Below are 19,712 nucleotides of genomic sequence, written 5' to 3'. Positions count from 1 at the left end.
AGACTACACACTTCTCCAATGCTGATTAAAAAGCAAAAAGAAAAAGCAGGACTTGTTATTAATTTGGTAGCCTATAGGTTACGTGCCAAAATCTACATCTATTGACAACTCTCAGCCTAGGAAACAAGACTGCCCCGAAAAATGTACCTTCAACAAAGGCGCCCCCTGGCAAGCTCGCCCCTAGCATTGTCAACCCCCGCCAAAGTCGCCCCCTGGCTTGGATTAACTGTACATTATTTCTCAAGTCGCCATGGTCACTGAAGCAAACTTAGAGCGTTTGTTTTTTTACAATGAAAACTTGGAAAGATCATGACTGGGAAGTGGTGTGAGTCAAATGGCTTAATACTAGTGGGTGCCTAAAGGGTTCATGGATGAAAAGCGTTATTTTGCTTACACACATTATTTTCATTCATAGATGAAATTGAAAATAAATACTTGTAAATAGGCAGGCGTTGGGAGATGATCTGTTTATATATTATTTATTGGGGTGACCTTGCCCGAGGATGACATTTTCGTGGGCGAGTAAGCTAGATTACCATCATCCGGATTACTCCTAGAACTATTTCGGTTACATCTGCTATCGTCTCCCGACGAAACTGCAATATGGGAGACGATAGGCCTAGCAGACGAAACCGCAATATGGGAGACGATAGCAGACGAAACCGAAATAGTTCTAGGAGTACATCCGGATATGGAGTGATTGTCCACAGTATGTATAGTTTGGCCGGTGGGGCGAGTTTGCTTGAGGAAACTTTTTTTTTTTTCTTTATATGAATGACAGCATTGAAATAAATGTTACTGAATTGAATTACCAAAATATGTGATCGTGAACTGAACAAATTACCATTCCCCTGATCTACATTTGGACCGCTATCAATTTGCAATTCAACTGCAATTATATTTCATAATAAAAACCGCAATGGCTCTCGAATATAACAAAAATAACAACGTACTAAGTAACTACTCAACCAGGCTAAAGACTTAAAGTAACACTAACACTACAGTAACAGTGGTCCGGTATAAATAATGTGTAGGTCCCTACGTTTTTTTCACGCTGTTCCCCAAAATAACAGAGATAGGCCCTATGCCTAGTCATGGAGGCCTGCCTCCATGGCCTAGTTTGAAATTAAAAACAATTTAAATGAAAATACAAATTTAAAATGCCCGCTTGCCTAAGTTAAAAGTTTAATAAAGAACGTCAACAAGGTCAACGTGACAGAGACTAGAGAGGCTTACCCTGCCATGCATACACACAATTGCGCAGAACTACAGATCCAGTTGTTTTAATCACGAACCCAAGCACTCACAACTGTCATCGCTGACTGCTGAATCTGAAATTCTTCACGAAATTACTGTACGATTCTATAGCGACTTGTTTGTACTAAGCCCAAAGCCTCCATTTACTGTCAGGCGACATTTTATAAAGTAACTTGCCAACCAGAAACTGCGCATGCGCTGGTTTCGTCCCAATGTTTGTAAACAAAGGAAAGGTCTATAACGAATAATAGTCGGGCACCGCTTTGTTGTCAAAACAAGCCCCCATGATTGCATGACATGAGCAAGGAATCGTGCCAAACCAAAGGTGCCTTGCATTTTGTTACGTAGAAGCTGATTAGTCAGTTGGCAAGCTTGATGCACATTCTGACCAATCACGTTCGGGCTCACATTATACCATTGAGTAATGGTGGATGTTTTTACCGAGAAAGTTCGCGCTGACGGCGACGGATACTTAGGGTGCCCCCGACTGTTTCGAGTGGATTCAGAAACAACGACAGTAGCGGTTGAGTAGATGAATAATGTACCTGAACACACATGATTAAGGTTTGTCTGCACGATTTCGTTAAATGCTACAAAAGGGACTTTTTCGGAGACCGTTATTTTTGTACAACGATGGTCATTTTTATAGTCCGAAATTGCTTATTTCTGAACAATTAAAAATTCACCTATGGTTTTTGTCATTACAATTAAGCATTCCTCGTTCATACTGTCACGTTGTTATATTTTTACATGGCTGGGTTTTCAGTATATGATTTTTTGAAAATGTGCCCTCCAAGCTCATTATATATGCAAAACTGCGACTGGACACCGTGTGTGTGTGCATGGTGTGTGCTGTACCATACCTCAAGACACGGCCGAGGATCGGATTCGACCCCCGCCGAATTCAAGACTCGTCCCAGTCCCACTCTTTATTCCTTTTTTAGAAAACGTTCTATGTTGATTTTTACATCTCAACAGAAGCACAAACACCGATTACATAAAATAAGCAATGACAAATGGTATGACAACACAATTTAAATAGTAATAGTAAAACAAAACGACTAACCGTGGTGGATTTTCTAGAGGCTTCTGAGACGTGTTGATTTCATCGTACAGTACAGCATAGAGTAAGGACAGAGAGTACAGCATGTGCATGTATAATGTGTGGGCGGCGGAAGGGGTATTGCGCAATCATTTGCTAGTGCGTTTTGGTACTAGGTAATAGTACTAAAAATAGGTGATAACAATAAAAAATAATATAAAAAAATAACATGAGTACCGCTAAAATATTATCTTTAACAGCTCTGAAAAAATAATATAAGTTAGTGAAAAAATCCCATAGACGATTTCATATAGGCTTGACTCCTAAAGGAATTTTTGTAAGGGTCCATTGAAAAAAACTTCCCAAAAAGAAAGTGGTGTATCCCATCATGCATATGCATGACAGTCAAATTTTATTCCTAAATCTACAGATGAACCAAATATAAAACAAACTATGTTGTTGGTAGTTTTTTTTTTTTTTTTGCCAAAAGTTTTATATAATGGGCCGAATCCATCATCAAAACCGGCGGCCAAAATTAATATTCTTTCATTGATGACCTCAATCGGAGCAACCGAGTTTGTTAGAGATCATACAAATTGAGCTGTTTCATGAATGGGAAATTAATCGTACCTCCCCGGCCCAGCGCGCATGGGAGGAGTCAAAATAATGCATATTCAATAGTATGCGCCAACCTTAAGCGCAAAACAACTCCGCCAGACAAGGCGGCGAAAATGGAAAAGGATTTCGCGGGGATTCCAGTTTTGCGGCATAAATGGATGGATTTAAGCCGATTTGTCATTTAAATATACCACCTGCTTTTAACGAAGTGTCGAGACAAGAGACCATAATCATGGTTTGATAAGGTGAGGTTGTTATTTCTTTAAACTTCGTGTGAAGTGAGTTTTTACCGGTGTGTAACAATGGAAACAATGAACTTTCTGATAGCGTTTGACACGGCGTAATGCGTTGCTCACTTTTGTACACAGTTCACGTGTTGTTTTTATGGGCACGACATGAGCTTTTCTGTTGTGTTTTTTCATTACGTAAAAAGGCGACAGATATGTCATAGTTGATTCACCACACTTGCAAAACTGTAGGGTTACTCGAGGGTGGATTGCTTGGCAATTATGTTATTGTGATCATTGAAAGGAGTAAAGTATACAAAAAAAAGATAAAGACTTTTTTTACGTGGATTGTGTAGGGAGGAAGTGCTCTTGAATTTTGGCAGCAAAAAAGGCTGTTCAGTGATTGACGTTCAACCCCTCTGCAGGCTGTCTGTACACTTTAAAAATAGCTGTATTTCTCAAACTATTCTAGATTAAACAAAGAAGGTAGTGGCACGTAGCACAAGTTTTAGTGCAGGCAACACCCCCCATTCCCCCGCCATATCATCTATTTATTTTTTTATTTATTTTATCGTGGAGGAGGATTTTATTCAAGTTACTTTTCATTATAATTTAATGTACAAAGCTACACAAACTACTGGAAAATAAAACCCAACTACTTTTAGAGCGAAACGAAAAGAGAATCGGCAAATGGCAAAAACAGGAAATTTGATGAAACGCCTTGCATTGAGTTGGTATATTGCAATACAATGAGGAAAATGCTTAGTATACACCGATCCAGTAGGCTCCGCCCACGACGCACGTGTGAGCAAAAACACGTGGGGCTCTCCAATGCCTTTCTGCACAACTCTGACGTGCGCGCCAAGATACGCGCACGCATGTCGGACCTTAGTGTCGGACCTTCATTGCGTTGTGATTGGTCAATACGCAATGGGGCGGAGCTTAGTGGATCGGTCAATTGGGTGGGGGGGGTACACTCTGCCCCCCCCCATATCGCGGATTGTATATCATGAGCTCCAAAACCTTTTTGTAGTTAACTCATAAGTTTCTGTATCCTAGCAGGTTCAATCGTTGTACAACCTGTGGTCTGACTTTACTTTAGTGTGTTATTTTCATCCAAGAGGGACAGTTCATTTCCCATGCTGGGAGAGAGACTTGAAGTCAGCTTTACAGACACAGTACACTCAATATTCATTGATGGCCACGCCGCATTTTAAAGGAACACGTTGCCTTAGATCGGTCGAGTTTGTCTTTGAAAAGCGTTTGTTATAGTATGCATATGGGTAGAAAGATGCTGTAAAAGTAGAATACAATGATCCACACAAACATGCCTCGAAATTACACGGTTTTCCTTTTACCTCGTCAACTAACACGGTCGGCCATTTATGGGAGTCAAATTTTTGACTCCCATAAATGGCCGACCGTGTTAGTTCGCACAGTAAAAGGAAAACCACGCAATTTCGAGGCAAACTTGTGTGGATCATTGCATTCTACTTTTAAATTATCTCTCCAACCATATGCATTTTACAACAAACGGTTACAAACGCTTTTTTATAGACCAACTCGTCCGATCCAAGGCAACGTGTTCCTTTAAGACACTGGACACTTCTGGTAATTTGTCAAAGACTGGTATTCACAGTTGGTATATCTCAACATATGCATAAAATAACAAAACTGTGACAATTTGAGCTCAATCGTTTATCAAAGTTGCGAGATATTAATGAAAGAAAAAAACACCACATTACTGGTAAACCAAGAAAGGTTTTATGATAATAACTATTTTGAGTAATTGCCAATAGCATCCACTGCCTTTTAATGGCCCAGTTAGTTCAAATAATAGCCATTTTTCTGAGCAACATTGTAAGCAAGTATCACATAAACAGGGTAAAATCTGGCAGTTTATTTCCACGAGTCATCATCATTGTCAAGTCTAGTTTTTTTTTAAATTGGCAAATAAAACCACATACAAAATACATGTCATGGGGGGGGGGGGGTCCCCATTCCATGCACTCTCTTTTGAAATTACATTTGTAAAAATCTTAGTACTACACTTGAAAGGGCAAGAGTTTTTATTAGGAAGCAATTGGCTCACCTAACTCTAGTTCCCAAAGAAAAAACATTGTTTAAGTCAAAACAAAAGAAATATTAGGAAAATGCAAAATAAAAACAAGCGATCCAAGTTCACATGAGCACTGCACACAAGAATTTTCAATAAGGGAATCAATGTGTGGTGAAGAGGTTTTCAACAAGTGGTTTAAACCCGCCGAGGCCTGGTTCTTGATAATTTTACCGAGACAAAGTTGAGGTAAATAATTAAAGGAACACGTTGCCTTGGATCGGACGAGTTGGTCAAAACAAAAGCGTTTGTAACCGTTTTTTTATAAAATGCATATGGTTGGAAAGATGTTTTAAAAGTAGAATACAATGATCCACACAAGTTTGCCTCGAAAATGCGTGGTTTTCCTTCTACTGTGCGAACTAACATGGTCGGCCATTTATGGGAGTCAAAATTTTGACCCCCATAAATGGCCGACGTGTTAGTCGACGAGGTAAAAGGAAAACCACGCAATTTCGAGGCATGTTTGTGTGGATCATTGTATTCTACTTTTACAACATCTTTCTACCCATATGCATTTTATAAAAAACAGTTACAAACGCTTTTCAAAGACCAACTCGACCGATCCAAGGCAACGTGTTCCTTTAAGAACCAGGCCTCGTTGGGTTTAAACCACTAGTTGAAATCTGATTCAACAGACTTTGATTCCCATTCCTAAATACCTTTTTCAGTAAAAAAACAGCAACACTTACACTTTTTGGTCAAAAAGTAAAATAAATGCAAAAATTATAGTTGTTCAATGATTTCTTTCAACACAACACACTTCCGGCTATGAAATGGTAAGGCCCAGTCAAGGCCCTCGGGTAAACAACTCCTTAACAGGAGATTGCTGTGTGCGTCGCGTGTATCGCGTGATGTGGCACAACTGTTCCAGCAGTTGCTCTCGACCAATAGTAATGATTTCTGTCTTATAAGCACAGGTGCAAGCTCGCTTGTCATGCCCATGTTTCACACTTTTTACTGGTCATTAACAAAGGTTTATACACACCCACGTGATGCGCTCTCCACCAATTTATAGGAATAGTGAAACTGTCTTAGGTATTAATGAATGTTTTTAATGGTTGTGCTGGAGACAAAATAAAGTAATTAAAAAGGAGATTAGTTGCTTAGCTTCCTACTCTTGTGCACATTTTCTTTCCAATCAGTTAAAATGCAATATACAACAAACCATTGCCTGTATAATGCGTAGGGCTCAAAACAAAAATGTATTCAAAGGGCAGACCAATATGGCAACAACTGCAGGCCATTAAAGTAGCATTTAACAGTGAGTAGAGCAAGGTGTTATGCGGTGGCGTGTGTTTTTGAGTTATACAGTTAAGTGACTTTGAAAAAGTCAAAAAGTCAATCTGAAAGTAGTGCAGGCGTGTTGCAGTTTAGGTGCAGGCGGCCTTCTAAGCTGTTTTGCGTATTTTGTTTAGCAATGGCAAGTTTATTTTACCAAAATTAGCCAGTTACATTGTAGTCTTTATGTACGATTATCATTGACATATTTTGGCTAACTTTGTTTTCATGTAAATGCAATGCTATATATATATTATAATATAAATCATGGTTTACTAAAAACTGCTAAGTGCATTTATTTGTTTATTAGTTGGACAATGAATCATTTCTGCATTTTATTTTAAACTGATTACCACTCAGCACCTCGGTGAAGAAATAGCATAAACTATTCCCTAATTTACAGAGGGAGTAACATCATATGCAGCAATAGCATTTTCATTATGTTGGTTCAAAATGTTCAGGAAAAAAAATTAAATGAAAATAGCATGTCAACCAGAGACGGTCAGACTTCTTATTAATGTATGTGTACTTCTTGATCTTGATACTTAAGATGCCATGGGTTCCATCATGGTGTACATACTGCCCATTCATTATTACACATATCATTTTACACAGAAGCCATTTTGAGCAGTGCATTGTGGGTGTCTGCTTTTTATGCAAATGAGGACATGAATAATCATGATTTCATTCATATTCATGTTTCAAACTCATGAATAATTAATTTCTTAATTAATATTCATGATTATGTTAATGCATCAAAGTTTCCCTTTTGCTGATTATAATTAATGTGTCACCTGATTTAACAAATAAGGTCCAAATTCTTCTCTTTTTAACCCAAAATCTTTGTAAAGACTAATTGCTTCCCAGCTGCACTTGAGTTCTCTGCAAGCTGCCTCAGTGCATTGTGCACATTTTATCATGCATGAAATACATAATACCCACTGAAGACGTACACGTACATGATGTAATCAGGATGACAGTTTGTACTATTTTTTATAAATCTTATTTTCTGCAAAAGTTAATTTGTATGGGTTTGCACCTCCAGCTTCATCTTGTGGATGTAATTTCTCTATCAGCTTGTCTCCTTTTCTGAAACCATCCTTGCTTCAACTAAAAGCATTTTTATGTCATATCAATGTATTGTATACTAACAATAAGCTCTAGTTTTTACAGCGCTTTGTCTATTTCCACTATCCAGTCAAATTAATTTGTGAAGTTTTTGAATTATGAGACCCATCACACTGTAGGGTTTATAAGGTGCCATGTGTACTGCAAACGTATACATGGTGCATATTCAATCAACTGTTTTATCATATTTGTACTAAGTACACCAGATGTATTGATTTGACTGTTTTACCCCTATACTTGGAGGTGAATGCACTCTGTCATGTCTGTATCTATTCCTACAAGCTTCCTGTTGTGCATTGCACACTGTGTGTTACTATTGAGCATGGATGCTACGAGCAGTGTACACATGTATGTTTTATAACCATTTATGAAAATCTCAACTGACTTTCTTGAGCCGGATGTGAATTTGTACCATCCCAGTGTAATTGAATTTGAATTTTAAGAAAGTTTTGGGTGTTATTGTTAAGGGTTTTAAAAGGATTAGAGAAAACCCAAAACAGTGTGAACAGCAAATCCCTGACATGAGAGCATAAGTAGAGCTATACTAATTTTTTAATTTTTGTTAGGGTGGAGGGGGGGGGGGGTGTCGGGTCTTGTGATTGCTGGATGACATTTATAGTCAAACTCAGCACAACCTACAATGCAGTCTAGTGGTCTTTTTTACAGAGTTAGGCCTAATATTGTGCAAAACTCATCAATTTGTGGGCAGTTTACTATTTAGTTGCAATACTAATAGTGGAAGTTGTGTCCTTTCGACATTAATTAAAAAGAGTGATTTCTTTACCAATCCTTTAATTATGATTTTCTTGTTTAAAGCCATTGGACCCTTTCTGTTCAGACAAAAATTTAAGTTCACAGATTTACAAATAACTTACACGGTTTACAGAAGGCAATGGTGAAAGACTTCTCTTGAAATATTATTCCATGAAATGCTATACTTTTTGAGAAAACAGCAAAACAATATAAATTCTCGTTAACGAGAATTACAAATTTATTTTAAACACATGTCATGACGCGGCGAAACGCGCGGAAACAAGGGTGGGTTTTTCCGTTGTTTTCTCCCGACTCCCATGACCGATTGAGCCTAAATTTTCACAGGTTTGTTATTTGATATAGAAGTTGTGGTACACAAAGTGTGGGCCTTGGACAACACTGTTTACCGAAAGGGTCCAATGGCTTTAAAGTGCCAAAGAAGTTGGAAGACACTAGAGAAAGTTTGGTGTGCTTGGCCATTGAACTACCTTCTTTTCATTTACCAAGTTGCATGTCTGACTGTTTCAGTAATCCCTCCCCCTCTTGTTTTCCTTTCTTGGAGAGAAAGTATGCACTGCAAATTCTCACACAGTTAATGCTCAACTTTTTTTATGCACAGGTGTTTTGGTTAAGTGCATCACAAGAAGCCAACCAATCGGGGGGCAACTACATTGTAGTAGACTGTTCCTATTCTGTCCTGCAAGCAAGCCATGAGTACAGTTGGTAGCAACGAATCCACTACAAAGGTTAGGATACATAGTACTTTTGTAACTAGCCAGGCCTTAAGTTAAAGGCAGTAGACACTGTTTGTAACTACTCAAAATAATTATTGTAGCATAAAACCTTTCTTGGTGACGAATAATGGGGAGAGGTTGATGGTATAAAACATTGTGAGAAACGGCTCCCTCTGAAGAGCCATAGTTTTCGAGAAAGATGTAATTTTTTATGAATTTGATTTTGAGACCTCAGATTTAGAACTTGAGGTCTCGAAATCAACCATCTAAACTCACACAACTTCGTGTGACAGGGGTGTTTTTGTCTTTCATTAATATTATCTTGCAAGTTCGATGACCGATTGAGCTAAAATGTTCACAGGTTTGTTATTTTATGCATGTTGAGTTACACCCACTGTGAAGGCTAGTCTTTGACAATTAGCAATAGTGTCCACTGCCTTTAAACCAACATCACCCACAGCAATTGTTGTGGTGCCCTGTGCTTTTGCTGTGGTGCCCTGTGCAAGGTTCCTGTACTCATGTGTGTTTTCCTAAAAACGTAGTAGTGTTCCTTACCAGAGGGAAATTGCTGTGCCCCCTCAAGAGCAACTAACTTAGTTCAAGGCCTGCTACATAGGCGTACATGTCTGTATGTTGAATTTCAATTTTACTCTGATGAGTGATGTACAATATACTAGTCCACGGAGTGCTTTTTTGAGGTTTTGGAAAAGAATTGACAGGATTCGTTCGAACCCATGACCACACATTCTAGAACCAGCGACTTACATTAGATTGTAAAGATAAGAAACTAGTGTTTGCTAGCAAATGCTGAAACATTTAAACTTCACATAATCAAGCAATACTTTTTTCTTAAATTTCCTGGCATTTATTAGTTTGTAGCCATTGGTGCAGTGGTAAAAAATAAACAAAGTTCTTTTTCCAAATACAATTATTGCATACTAAAGGCCCGGTCACACAGGACCCGATAATGAAAACGAAAACGATAACAATAAAAATGTACGCTCGCGATTGGTTGAATTGCTCCACGCAGAATACGCCCACGCTCATTCAGCCAATCGAGGGCGTGCATTTTTATCGTTATCGTTTTCGTTCTCGTTATCGGGGCCTGTGTGACCGGGCCATTAGTTTTTACAAACCATTTACATATTATGAAGTACAGGGTACAACAATAAGTTGGTTTAAATTTACCTAATTTTGATAGAATGGCCAAACCAATTTCGTGCTTGTCTCTCATTTAAGCGAATGGATGAAATTGTTTATAAATTTTGTCACTGTTTATTTTTCCGCCCATTCTGCAGATGCCAACTGGATCCTCAAGAAGGTAAGTTTATTCAATGATCAGAAATTTGAGTTTCTCTCATGGAAGTGCTTTTATGAAGGACAAATTGAATAACCAGCAGAGTGAAATATCGGTCGCCTGTGCTAAGAAATTACATTGAGGACAACTAGGAACATTTGAATTGGTTGTTAGTCCAAAAATAATTGGCTTGTTCATTTTTCTTTGGTAACCTATCTGGCAAATTTTTCTGTAATAACTCATACGACTGGCGGAATTCCATGGGAGGTTCCGTTACAATATCTCAACACTGTTCCCATCTTTCCATGCTAGTGCTCAAATTTTAAACTGGAGTGTAGGCCCAAGGCCAATGATTATTCTATGGCAGTCTGTCGGTCTTTTTTGTTTTGTTCAAATGTTGACTTTCACTCTGATGAATATCTTTCAATATTTTGGAATATTGAAAAATACCTGCCCAAAATTTAAATCGTAGAAATCTTCTTTTAAAGTTCACATTCAAACAGTTCAAAAGATAAGCTCTCTGTGGGGCATTTTCTGTAAAACCAATTCTGGTCTTGTTAAACGCATTCCCCCACTTACTCCCTCTGACCTCTGATATTCTTTCCTCTCCAGAAAAGCCAGGGTGCCTCACCACATAACGAGGCAGCCCTTAGTAGTCGAAGATGAAGTCATAGTCTCTGACATTGAAGATGCGATGGACATAGACCCTTCATCGTTTGATCCTGGTACCCCAAGTACAAGCAGTGAGGCAGTGTGCAATGGGGCGGGTACCGGTGATGATAGTACCAGGGAAGAGGAGGAGGCCAAGGAAAAAGAGGACCCTGTTCTCCCAGAGGGTAAGCCTAAGTGTAACTACCCTTGGAGTATAGACCAGGGTTTCCCTACTCTCAAGCAGCTTGTCATGGCCGAGCAGATAATAATATCTCTTTAATAATAACAAGATATTTATAAAGCACCAAATTGCCATAATTACCTCAAGCGCCTAATTAGATACAAAAGAATTACCAAATTACAACATTAAAATACAAAGGAGTTCGCATAGAATACAATTTAAAAAGACAATCGCAGGAAATCGCAGGAAGTTTGAACTTAACTGGCCTATTGCGACCCAAATTGAGTCAGTTAAGGACCACCAGGGTTTCCCACTCACAAGTAGTGTGCCATGGCCGAGTGGTAAGAGCACCAGACTCGAGCTCTGGTTTCTGATCAGCAAAGTGTTGCTTTGAGTTCCATGAAACTTGTACCTGAGATTGAATAATTTCATACAAAATCCCAAGTTTTCACAACTACCCTCCATATCTAACCCCATTTAATTGTTTTCTCAAGTATTCCAGTGTAATTTGAAAACAGAAGTTTTACGCGGTAGTGTACTAATTGATTGGCTTTATTTCCCGAACCAGGAACAGTGATTGTTCAGCCCGAGGCTGTTCCAGATAATGAAAGTGACTTTGAAGGACCGGAATTCAAAACCAAACTCAGGACCAGACGCATGGCGCAAAAAGGTGAATTGATTTGCATTGTAGAATTATTTTTAATCCATTTGGAGACTAATTTGAACTCTAGGTGGCAGCAGACTTACCAGGTTACTCCGTGGTAATCTGAAATACGACAATACAACCAGTCAATTGATTCAAAAACCAAAGTCATACTTTGCCCTTTTCGCTTAATCGGTCATCAAAGTCGCCAGAAAATAATTGTTTTCCTGTTTTCACTGTGTCAGGAGCTAGCGACTTACTCTTTCGAGGTCAAAAATGTTTGTGAAGACTGAAAAAATTTACTACTTTCTCAAAAACTGTAGCATTTGAAGCAAAACGAGATTTTGAAGTTTCCACCATGACCATCTTTATATCATGTAATCTAAGTGAACATTTATTTTGTTCTAAGGGATGTTGTTTTTACCCTTATCACTACAACCAGGGGACATAACTCCTAATTTGTTGGTGATTTATTTATTCTTTCAGTAGAGAGTGATATTGAGAAGGCTCATTGTACATCATGCCATAAGCAAGTCAACCATTTAGACGCTCGGACCTTCAAACCACATCCCATACTCAAGGTCATTCTGTGCAGGGTGAGTCTGAATCCCTGAGAGGGCAAGATAATTTGTATTTCTCACTAAAAAATCTTAAAGTCTATGGGAAACGTTTGGTAGGGGAACCAAGGCCTAGACCAGGGGCATCATAATGTGTTGTATTGAAAAATTTCCACTATTGGAAAAAAATGGGGGTGCTCTCAGATATGCAAGTATGCAGACCATGAATATGTATATCTTTCGTCAGACCTATCAGATAACACAGGATGTGAGGAAGCAAATGAGTTATTCATTTTGACGTCCAATCACGCACTTCCCTTATCACGACCTTTGGACCCTATCATGCGTCCGTGGTGGTGGTGTGTGATGTATACATGTCTCGTCTTTCGCGGGCATTATGGTAATGAGCCGACCGTGGGAACTCTTCGCTTACTATAGTAATGATGGAGCATAGTGTATTGGTAAAGGAGTTTTCAACCTATTTAGGGTTGACCTCAACTAATTATTAGCACCTCCTTGAAATAAAGGCAGTGGACACTATTGGTAATTGTCAAAGACTAGTCGTCACAGTTGATGCATCTCAACATATGCATAAAATAACAAACCTGTGAAAATTTGAGCTCAATCGGTCATCTAACTTGCGAGATAATAATGAAAGAAAAAACACCCTTGTTACTCGAAGTTGTGTGCGTTTAGATGGTTGATTTTGAGACCTCAAGTTTTAAATCTGAGGTCTCGAAATCAAGTTCGTGGAAAATTACTTCTTTCTCGAAAACTATGGCACTTCAAAGGGAGCCGTTTCTCAAGATGTGTTATACCATCAACCTGTCTCCATTACTTGCACCAAGAAAGGTTTTATGCTAGAAATTATTTTGAGGAACTACCAATAGTGTCCACTGCCTTTAATGAGAAACGTTTGAAAGGGATTCATCTGAATTTTATCAAGTTTTATGATTTAATTTCTTTGCAGAGATGCTTCGACTACTACAAGAGTGGTACATTCAGTCAAGATGATGAAGGGATTGATGAACAGTGTCGTTGGTGTGCCGAGGGGGGTAGTCTCATATGCTGTGATTTCTGCACTAACGCCTTCTGCAAGAAATGCATCAAGCACAACCTAGGACGAAGTTTCCTCTCAGCCTTGATGAGCAGTGAAGACACCAAGTGGCGCTGCTTTGCCTGCGACCACAAACCCCTCCAGGAGCTACGCATGAAGTGTAAAAGTGCTCTTGAGGGCTTGAATAAGTTGGCAGAACAGAAACCGTCCAAATCACGCAGACGTCAAACGAGCGACGGAATAGAGGCTGACGAGGCTGATGACTATTCTGAAACACTCCACCCGAGCATTAGCAAAGTTAGCGTTAATCTCCAGTTTAAACCCAACAAACCAACTTTGGAGATCAGCTCTGATGGTTTGAGGATCTTAAGACCTAAGGAAGGAGATCGCTGGGGACTCAAGATGGCATTGTGGATTATGCGCAGCTTGAAGCGTACTACAGCAAAGGCTGAGAAAGAGATTAACCTAAGACTTGCTGCTCAATCAGATAAGGACACTAAAAGGGGCACGGTGCAATTAGACATGTCTAGTAAGTGGATGGAAATAAAACTAGACAAAAAGGCGAAGAAGACGCACACCCAACACAACGGCCAAACATCACATGATTCCAAACCAAATCAGTCTAAACCTTCAAGCAGTAAAGAAACTGTCAGAAAGCAGAAAGACACTCCTAATAAAAGACGCTCCAATCGTAACAATGAAACTGATGATCAAAGTGAAGATGTAACTGAGAGTTTGGAAGAATCAGCGGAGTGTGAAGAAGTAAAAAACAAATTGGATGAAGAAGAGAATCCTCAAAGCGTTTCATCAGAACAGGAAATGGAAACTGAAGAAACAAACCAAAATGTGGAAACAGAAATTCATGAGAAAGATGACAATCAACAGCTAGACAAAAGTACAGAAATAGAAACGCCTTGCAAAAACATTGAAGAAAAAGACGGTAAGAGTAAGAGCAAAAAATCTGATACAAAGGAAACTGACAGTGACAAAGCTGAAGACGAAGAAGATCTTGGAGATGGAGAAGCTGATGAGAAAGAAGACAAAGAGAAAGCTGGAAAAGTTATTGAGAAAGAGATCGCAGAGGGAGGAGAAGTTGAGTCAGAGGTAGATAAGGAAGATCGCAGTGATCTAGACATTGAATGCGAAAAAGCCCTCATGGAAGAAATTGATGGTTTAGGTTCAGATCAATCAGGAGAAGATGAGATGTCCACTCCAAAGAAAGAGACTACAATAAATTCCCCATTTAAAATTACTCCTTTGCGGATCAAAATTGAAAAAATATCTACTCAGAAGATAGCAAAAAGCAAGGAAGACAAGTCCAAGTCCCCACGGCGGCAAAAGACCACACCTAAGAGTCCCAGGAACGTTTCTCAGAAGCATTCAACCGATTCCTCAGATTTTGATCAAGGGATTGCATCAGATCCTGAACAGGATGAAAAGAAAGAGGAGTCTTCAAAAACAAAGGTTTCTAAGGAATTGTTTGAAAACAAAGAGGATGTGGATGAAAACAAAGAGGATGAGGATGAAAACAAAGAGGATGAGGATAAGGAAGGGAGTTCAGATTTAACAGAATCTTCAGATGATGATTCTTCTTCATCAAAGGGCTCTGATTGGAAGGCCCCACCAAGACGATCTGCAAGAAGGCAAAAGGAAGAAGGCGAAGAGGACAAAGTCAAGGACAAGAAGAAGAAGAAAAAGAGCAAAAAAGAGAAAAAGAAAAACAGAAAAAATCCAGATGAAGAATCAAGTTCTGAAGTGGACTTTTCCAAGACACCAGATCTGAAAAAGAAGGGCGAGAGAAAGGGGCCTGGACTAGACTCCAGCAACCCAGAGGACGATGATTCTGATGAGGTTGAGCGTCTTATCACTCCAAGAAAATCAAAGCAAACACCTAAAGGATCCAAAAAATTGAAGGTTATGCGAAAGTCGGCATCTAAGTCTGCAGGGAAATCCAAGGCAAAGGTTCGAGATTCAGATTCCTCAAATTTTGATTCTGATCTAGAGAGGCAGATAAAGACACTTTCAAAGGCTCCAGCCGGGAAGAAAAAAACAAAGGATGACGACAACGAGGAGCAAGAATCGACTCCTGAAGATTCCGATTCGCTGAAAGATTCTGACAATGTGGAATCTAAGAAACCAAAAGAAAAAGCAACATCAAAAAAGAGCAAGTCCGCCAAGTCAAAGAAGGTCTCTGACTCTGACTCTAATTCAGACGCTGAGGAGGAGGATTCAGAGAAAGATGGCGACCAATCAGGAGATGACGTCCAACTTTTGGAGAATATCTCCGATAGTGACTTGGGCCATCTTGAAGACGGAGGGCATGAGGGAGGAGAGGATATTGACAGTGACTTGGAGAATAAGCTTGCTGAGAAGCAACTGATGGAAGAAATAGAAGCAGAACTCAATAAAGGAGATAGTGAAGAAGATGAAGATGATGAAGGAACCTCCGAGGATTCTGAGAAACCAAAAGGAAAGCGTAAGAAGAAGACTAAAGATAAAGACAGTGGTGATGAGTTTGATGCAGCATCAGAGGAGGAAGATGAGAGCGAGAGTGACAGTGGTGAAGAAGAAAGCTCATCAGATGAGAAACCATCAAAGAAGAAGAAGCATGGAAGACGTCACCATCTCATGAGGGTCAAACTGGGAGAGAGCAGCAGTGAAGGCAGTGACGAAGATGCTAGTGGCTCAGACTCCAGAAAGAAAAAAATGAAGAAACGAAAACGAGGGCGGGCCAATCCAAGTTCTGAAAACGACTCCGATCAGGGCAGACCAAAGAAAGGGGGAAAGAGAGGGCGTGCACGGAAGAGGTCTTCTTCAAACAGCGATGAAGACTCAAATGACTTCCAAAAGGAGCGTAGTTATAATCGTGGAAAGGGGAAGAAGAGACGACGAATCAAGGTGGCGACTGATTCTGAAACAGATGATCAAAAAGTCAAGGGATCTGGCGATGTAAGTTTTTCAGTTTTATCTTTTTTAAATTCTCTCATTTCATTGATCACTATGCTATTATTTATGCAGTATTTAAATTATTCCATTAAGTACAACCCCTGATTTGGTAATAAAAAAGCCACATGCTCTCTTTCCGGCTGTTGATTGATAAATGAAAGCTGTCAGTAAGAATGAAACTTTCTATGGTAAGCCCATGCAGCTCATCTGATCCTATTAAAAGTGTAGGCCCCTAACATATCACAAGAAATACCCCCCCCCCCCCCAAAAAAAAAAAAAAAAAAAAAAAAAGAAAAAAAGAAAAAAAAAAAAAAAGGAAAAAAAAGGGAAACAAAGCAAGCAACAAAACAAACAACTTATATGTTATTATAAATTTCTGGTAATGAAACAAAGGATGCCTCATATTAAGTGAACTAATCATTTTAGCTAGCAAGCCTGAGGAAACCTGTTCTGGAATCTTTTACATGTACTACAAATCCCAGGTCAAAGGACCACTGTAACAAAGCAATTATGGTCAAGTATCTTGCTCAAGGATGTCATGACCAGAACTCGAACCCACACTTCATCAGAAACACCAGCCAGCTCTTGAGTTTGGTGCTCTTAATCGCTTAGCAACGACGTACCACCTTCAACTTCCGATTAAAATTGACTTTAAAATGTCATTTGAAAACTATTAAAAGAGAGAGACATAGACGTTTAAACAACATAAAAAATCAAATAAAAATATGAATTATTCCAAACTGTGTGTCCTCAGGACTCTGATGCTGAGAAGGATACCCCAAGCAAACACGGTCGAAAGAAGATTCGTAAAGTAATCTCTAAGGGTAAGCTACAGGAGGAGACTGTGAGGGCAGCAAAGGAGGAGAAAGAACGACGTAAACGCATCGCTGATAAACGCAAAATGGTAAAGTGATCCATCGTTGTCATTGAAAACTCCTAAAATTGTAAACAACTTCTAGAGAATGTCTTGTGTTAGACAGAATGATTTGCCTGATATGGAATATAAATTAACACAGATATGAATGACTTTATTCTTAGTGATCCAAAAGTTCCGGATAACCTATTGGTTACCATGGCAACCCCCTAATAAAAGAGCCTGTGGAAAAACCACATGCATACTGCTTGGGTTGGATCCAAACATAGGACCTTTGTATTTTTTTGAGCAGATGTCTTACCAACTAGAACACGGAAATTTAGAGAAGTTTATCCTATGTGGAATTTGTTTTGTTTCGCCCTACGTTGCTGTTTAGTAAGCACTACACATCTTTACCCCAAATGCAATTATTTCTTCAGTATTGATGAGTTTAACAAGGCGGTAGATCCATACATCACAATATATAATCTAGAAATATCGTTGAAACCTAATTATTTCCCTTTTTGACAACTTATTGCAGGTGACCAAGATATCTGAGCAGGCCGCTGAGGAGATGGGTACAGTAGATGAAGTTATCTTGGAGCACAACCCAGAGACAAAGAAACCTTTACTGGCAGTAGAGAAGTCTCTTGCTAAACAACTCAAACCACATCAGGTTCATTAATGCTTTCTCACTATTACCCATTCGAGATACTCCTTATGAGCTAGCCCCCCTCCCCTCTGCCCCTTTCCCTTGGAACACATTTTTTTTTGTCCACTGCCCAAACTAAAGGTCTACGATGAACGCCCACACGTTTTCAGGCATCAGACACAATATACGTTGCTTTTGCACACAGAGTTGTGTGGACTTGCTCACATCCACACAAACATGCCTCGAAATTGCACGGTTTTCCTTTTACCTCGTTGACTAACACGGTCGGCCATTTATGGGAGTCAAATTTTTGACTCGCATAAATGGCCGACCGTGTTAGTTCGCACAGTAAAAGGAAAACCTCTCAAATTCGAGGCAAACTTGTGTGGATCATTGTATTCTACTTTTAAAACATCTTTCCAACCATGTGCATTTTATAAAAAAGGGTTACAAACGCTTTTTATAAACCAACTCGCCCGATCCAAGGCAAGGTGTTAATTCCTTTCAAGTGCAGGATATGCACAGTATATTGTGCTATGTTTATAATTGGACATTGGTTTAAACTCCCTCTTAATTTGTTCAGCTTTAGACCCTCCTTCCCTTCTGTTGCATTTGTTGAATCCTCCAGTGACATTCTTCATATTCTTTGATCTTTAGGTTGAAGGGGTACAGTTTATGTGGGATTGTACGTACGAGTCCTTGGAGAAGGCTGATGAGAAAGGCTCTGGGTGTATCCTTGCTCATTGCATGGGTCTCGGGAAGACTCTACAGGTATGTCTTACTGGTCCATCAAGTTCAGTTTCCAGTTACATGTTGTTAAAAAGGATTTGGGTACTTTGGTCCATCAAGGCTAGAGAAAGAAAAGTTCAGTTTCCAGTTGCATGTTGTTAAAAAGGATTTGGGTACTTTTTGTAACACAAAACACAATGTCCACAGATTTACATTAAACTTACACCGTTTGAAGATAATGATAGTAGAAAGCGTACCTTAAAAAATTAGTTGCTGATGAGGTGCTGTAGTTTTTGAGAAAGGAGTAAAACAATCTCATGAAAGCAAGATTTTACATGCTAAAATAATTTTCGTCTCATGATCACTGAGACGAAAATTATGTTTTACTCATTTCTCAAAAACTACAGCACCTCGGCAACTAATTTTCAGGGAAGCTTTCTACGATCATTATCTTCAAACAGTGTAAGTTTAGTGTAAATCTGTAGACATTATTTTTTTTTTGTCCTACAAAAAGTACATAGACCCTTTAAAGAAGTTGTGGTAGGTTGGGGAAGTATTTTTTTAATTTGATATGTTTAGCGAGTGTAAAAATGCCCTACCTTCCCGATTAAATTAAACCCCAAAAAGAAGTGAGTGACCAGAAAGTGCTCAAAAATGCTTCAAAGACCTCTTCACTATGTTTTAAACTTACATGAGGTATGCAGGAGATGTTTCTGGTTAATATGGAGGTATTTCTGGCAATAAAACCAAGGATACCTCATACTTGCAAGTAAACTTAAAGACACTGGACACTATTGGTAATTGTCGAAGACCAGTCTTCTCACTTGGTGTATCTCAACAAATGCATAAAATTACATACCTGTGAAAATTTCAGCTCAATTGGTCGTCGAAGTTGCGAGATAACTATGAAAGAAAAAACACCCTTGCCACATGAAGTTGTGTGCTTTCAGATGCTTGATTTCGAGACCTCAAATTCTAAATCTGAGGTCT

The 19,712-nt window shown here is 39.1% G+C and overlaps 2 protein-coding genes across 3 annotated transcripts in view; one reads left to right on the top strand and one right to left on the bottom strand.

Annotated features, from left to right (window-relative positions):
* The window catches only part of LOC139936505 (uncharacterized), an 87,872-nt gene extending 85,453 nt beyond the window's left edge, over window positions 1–2,419 (bottom strand). Inside the window, exon 1 of the mRNA XM_071931335.1 lies at window positions 2,324–2,419. The gene's annotated coding sequence lies outside the window, so the exon portion shown is untranslated. The remainder of the gene's footprint in view (window positions 1–2,323) is intronic.
* Window positions 2,420–3,025: 606 nt separating this feature from the next.
* LOC139935913 (uncharacterized) overlaps window positions 3,026–19,712 on the top strand; it is a 43,623-nt gene continuing 26,936 nt past the window's right edge. Inside the window, exons 1-10 of one of the 2 annotated variants that reach the window (XM_071930538.1) lie at window positions 3,026–3,162; window positions 9,042–9,168; window positions 10,455–10,477; window positions 11,066–11,289; window positions 11,854–11,955; window positions 12,415–12,524; window positions 13,456–16,491; window positions 17,243–17,392; window positions 17,883–18,017; window positions 18,651–18,764. In XM_071930538.1, coding sequence (XP_071786639.1) covers window positions 9,133–9,168; window positions 10,455–10,477; window positions 11,066–11,289; window positions 11,854–11,955; window positions 12,415–12,524; window positions 13,456–16,491; window positions 17,243–17,392; window positions 17,883–18,017; window positions 18,651–18,764 — 3,930 coding nt within the window. In that variant the 5' untranslated portion in view covers window positions 3,026–3,162; window positions 9,042–9,132. The remainder of the gene's footprint in view (window positions 3,163–9,041; window positions 9,169–10,454; window positions 10,478–11,065; window positions 11,290–11,853; window positions 11,956–12,414; window positions 12,525–13,455; window positions 16,492–17,242; window positions 17,393–17,882; window positions 18,018–18,650; window positions 18,765–19,712) is intronic. The other variant, XM_071930539.1, reaches the window with a different exon arrangement.

Source organism: Asterias amurensis, chromosome 4 (assembly GCF_032118995.1).
Source record: "Asterias amurensis chromosome 4, ASM3211899v1".
Classification (NCBI taxonomy): domain Eukaryota; kingdom Metazoa; phylum Echinodermata; class Asteroidea; order Forcipulatida; family Asteriidae; genus Asterias; species Asterias amurensis.
This window is presented reverse-complemented; position numbering and strand designations above follow the sequence as displayed.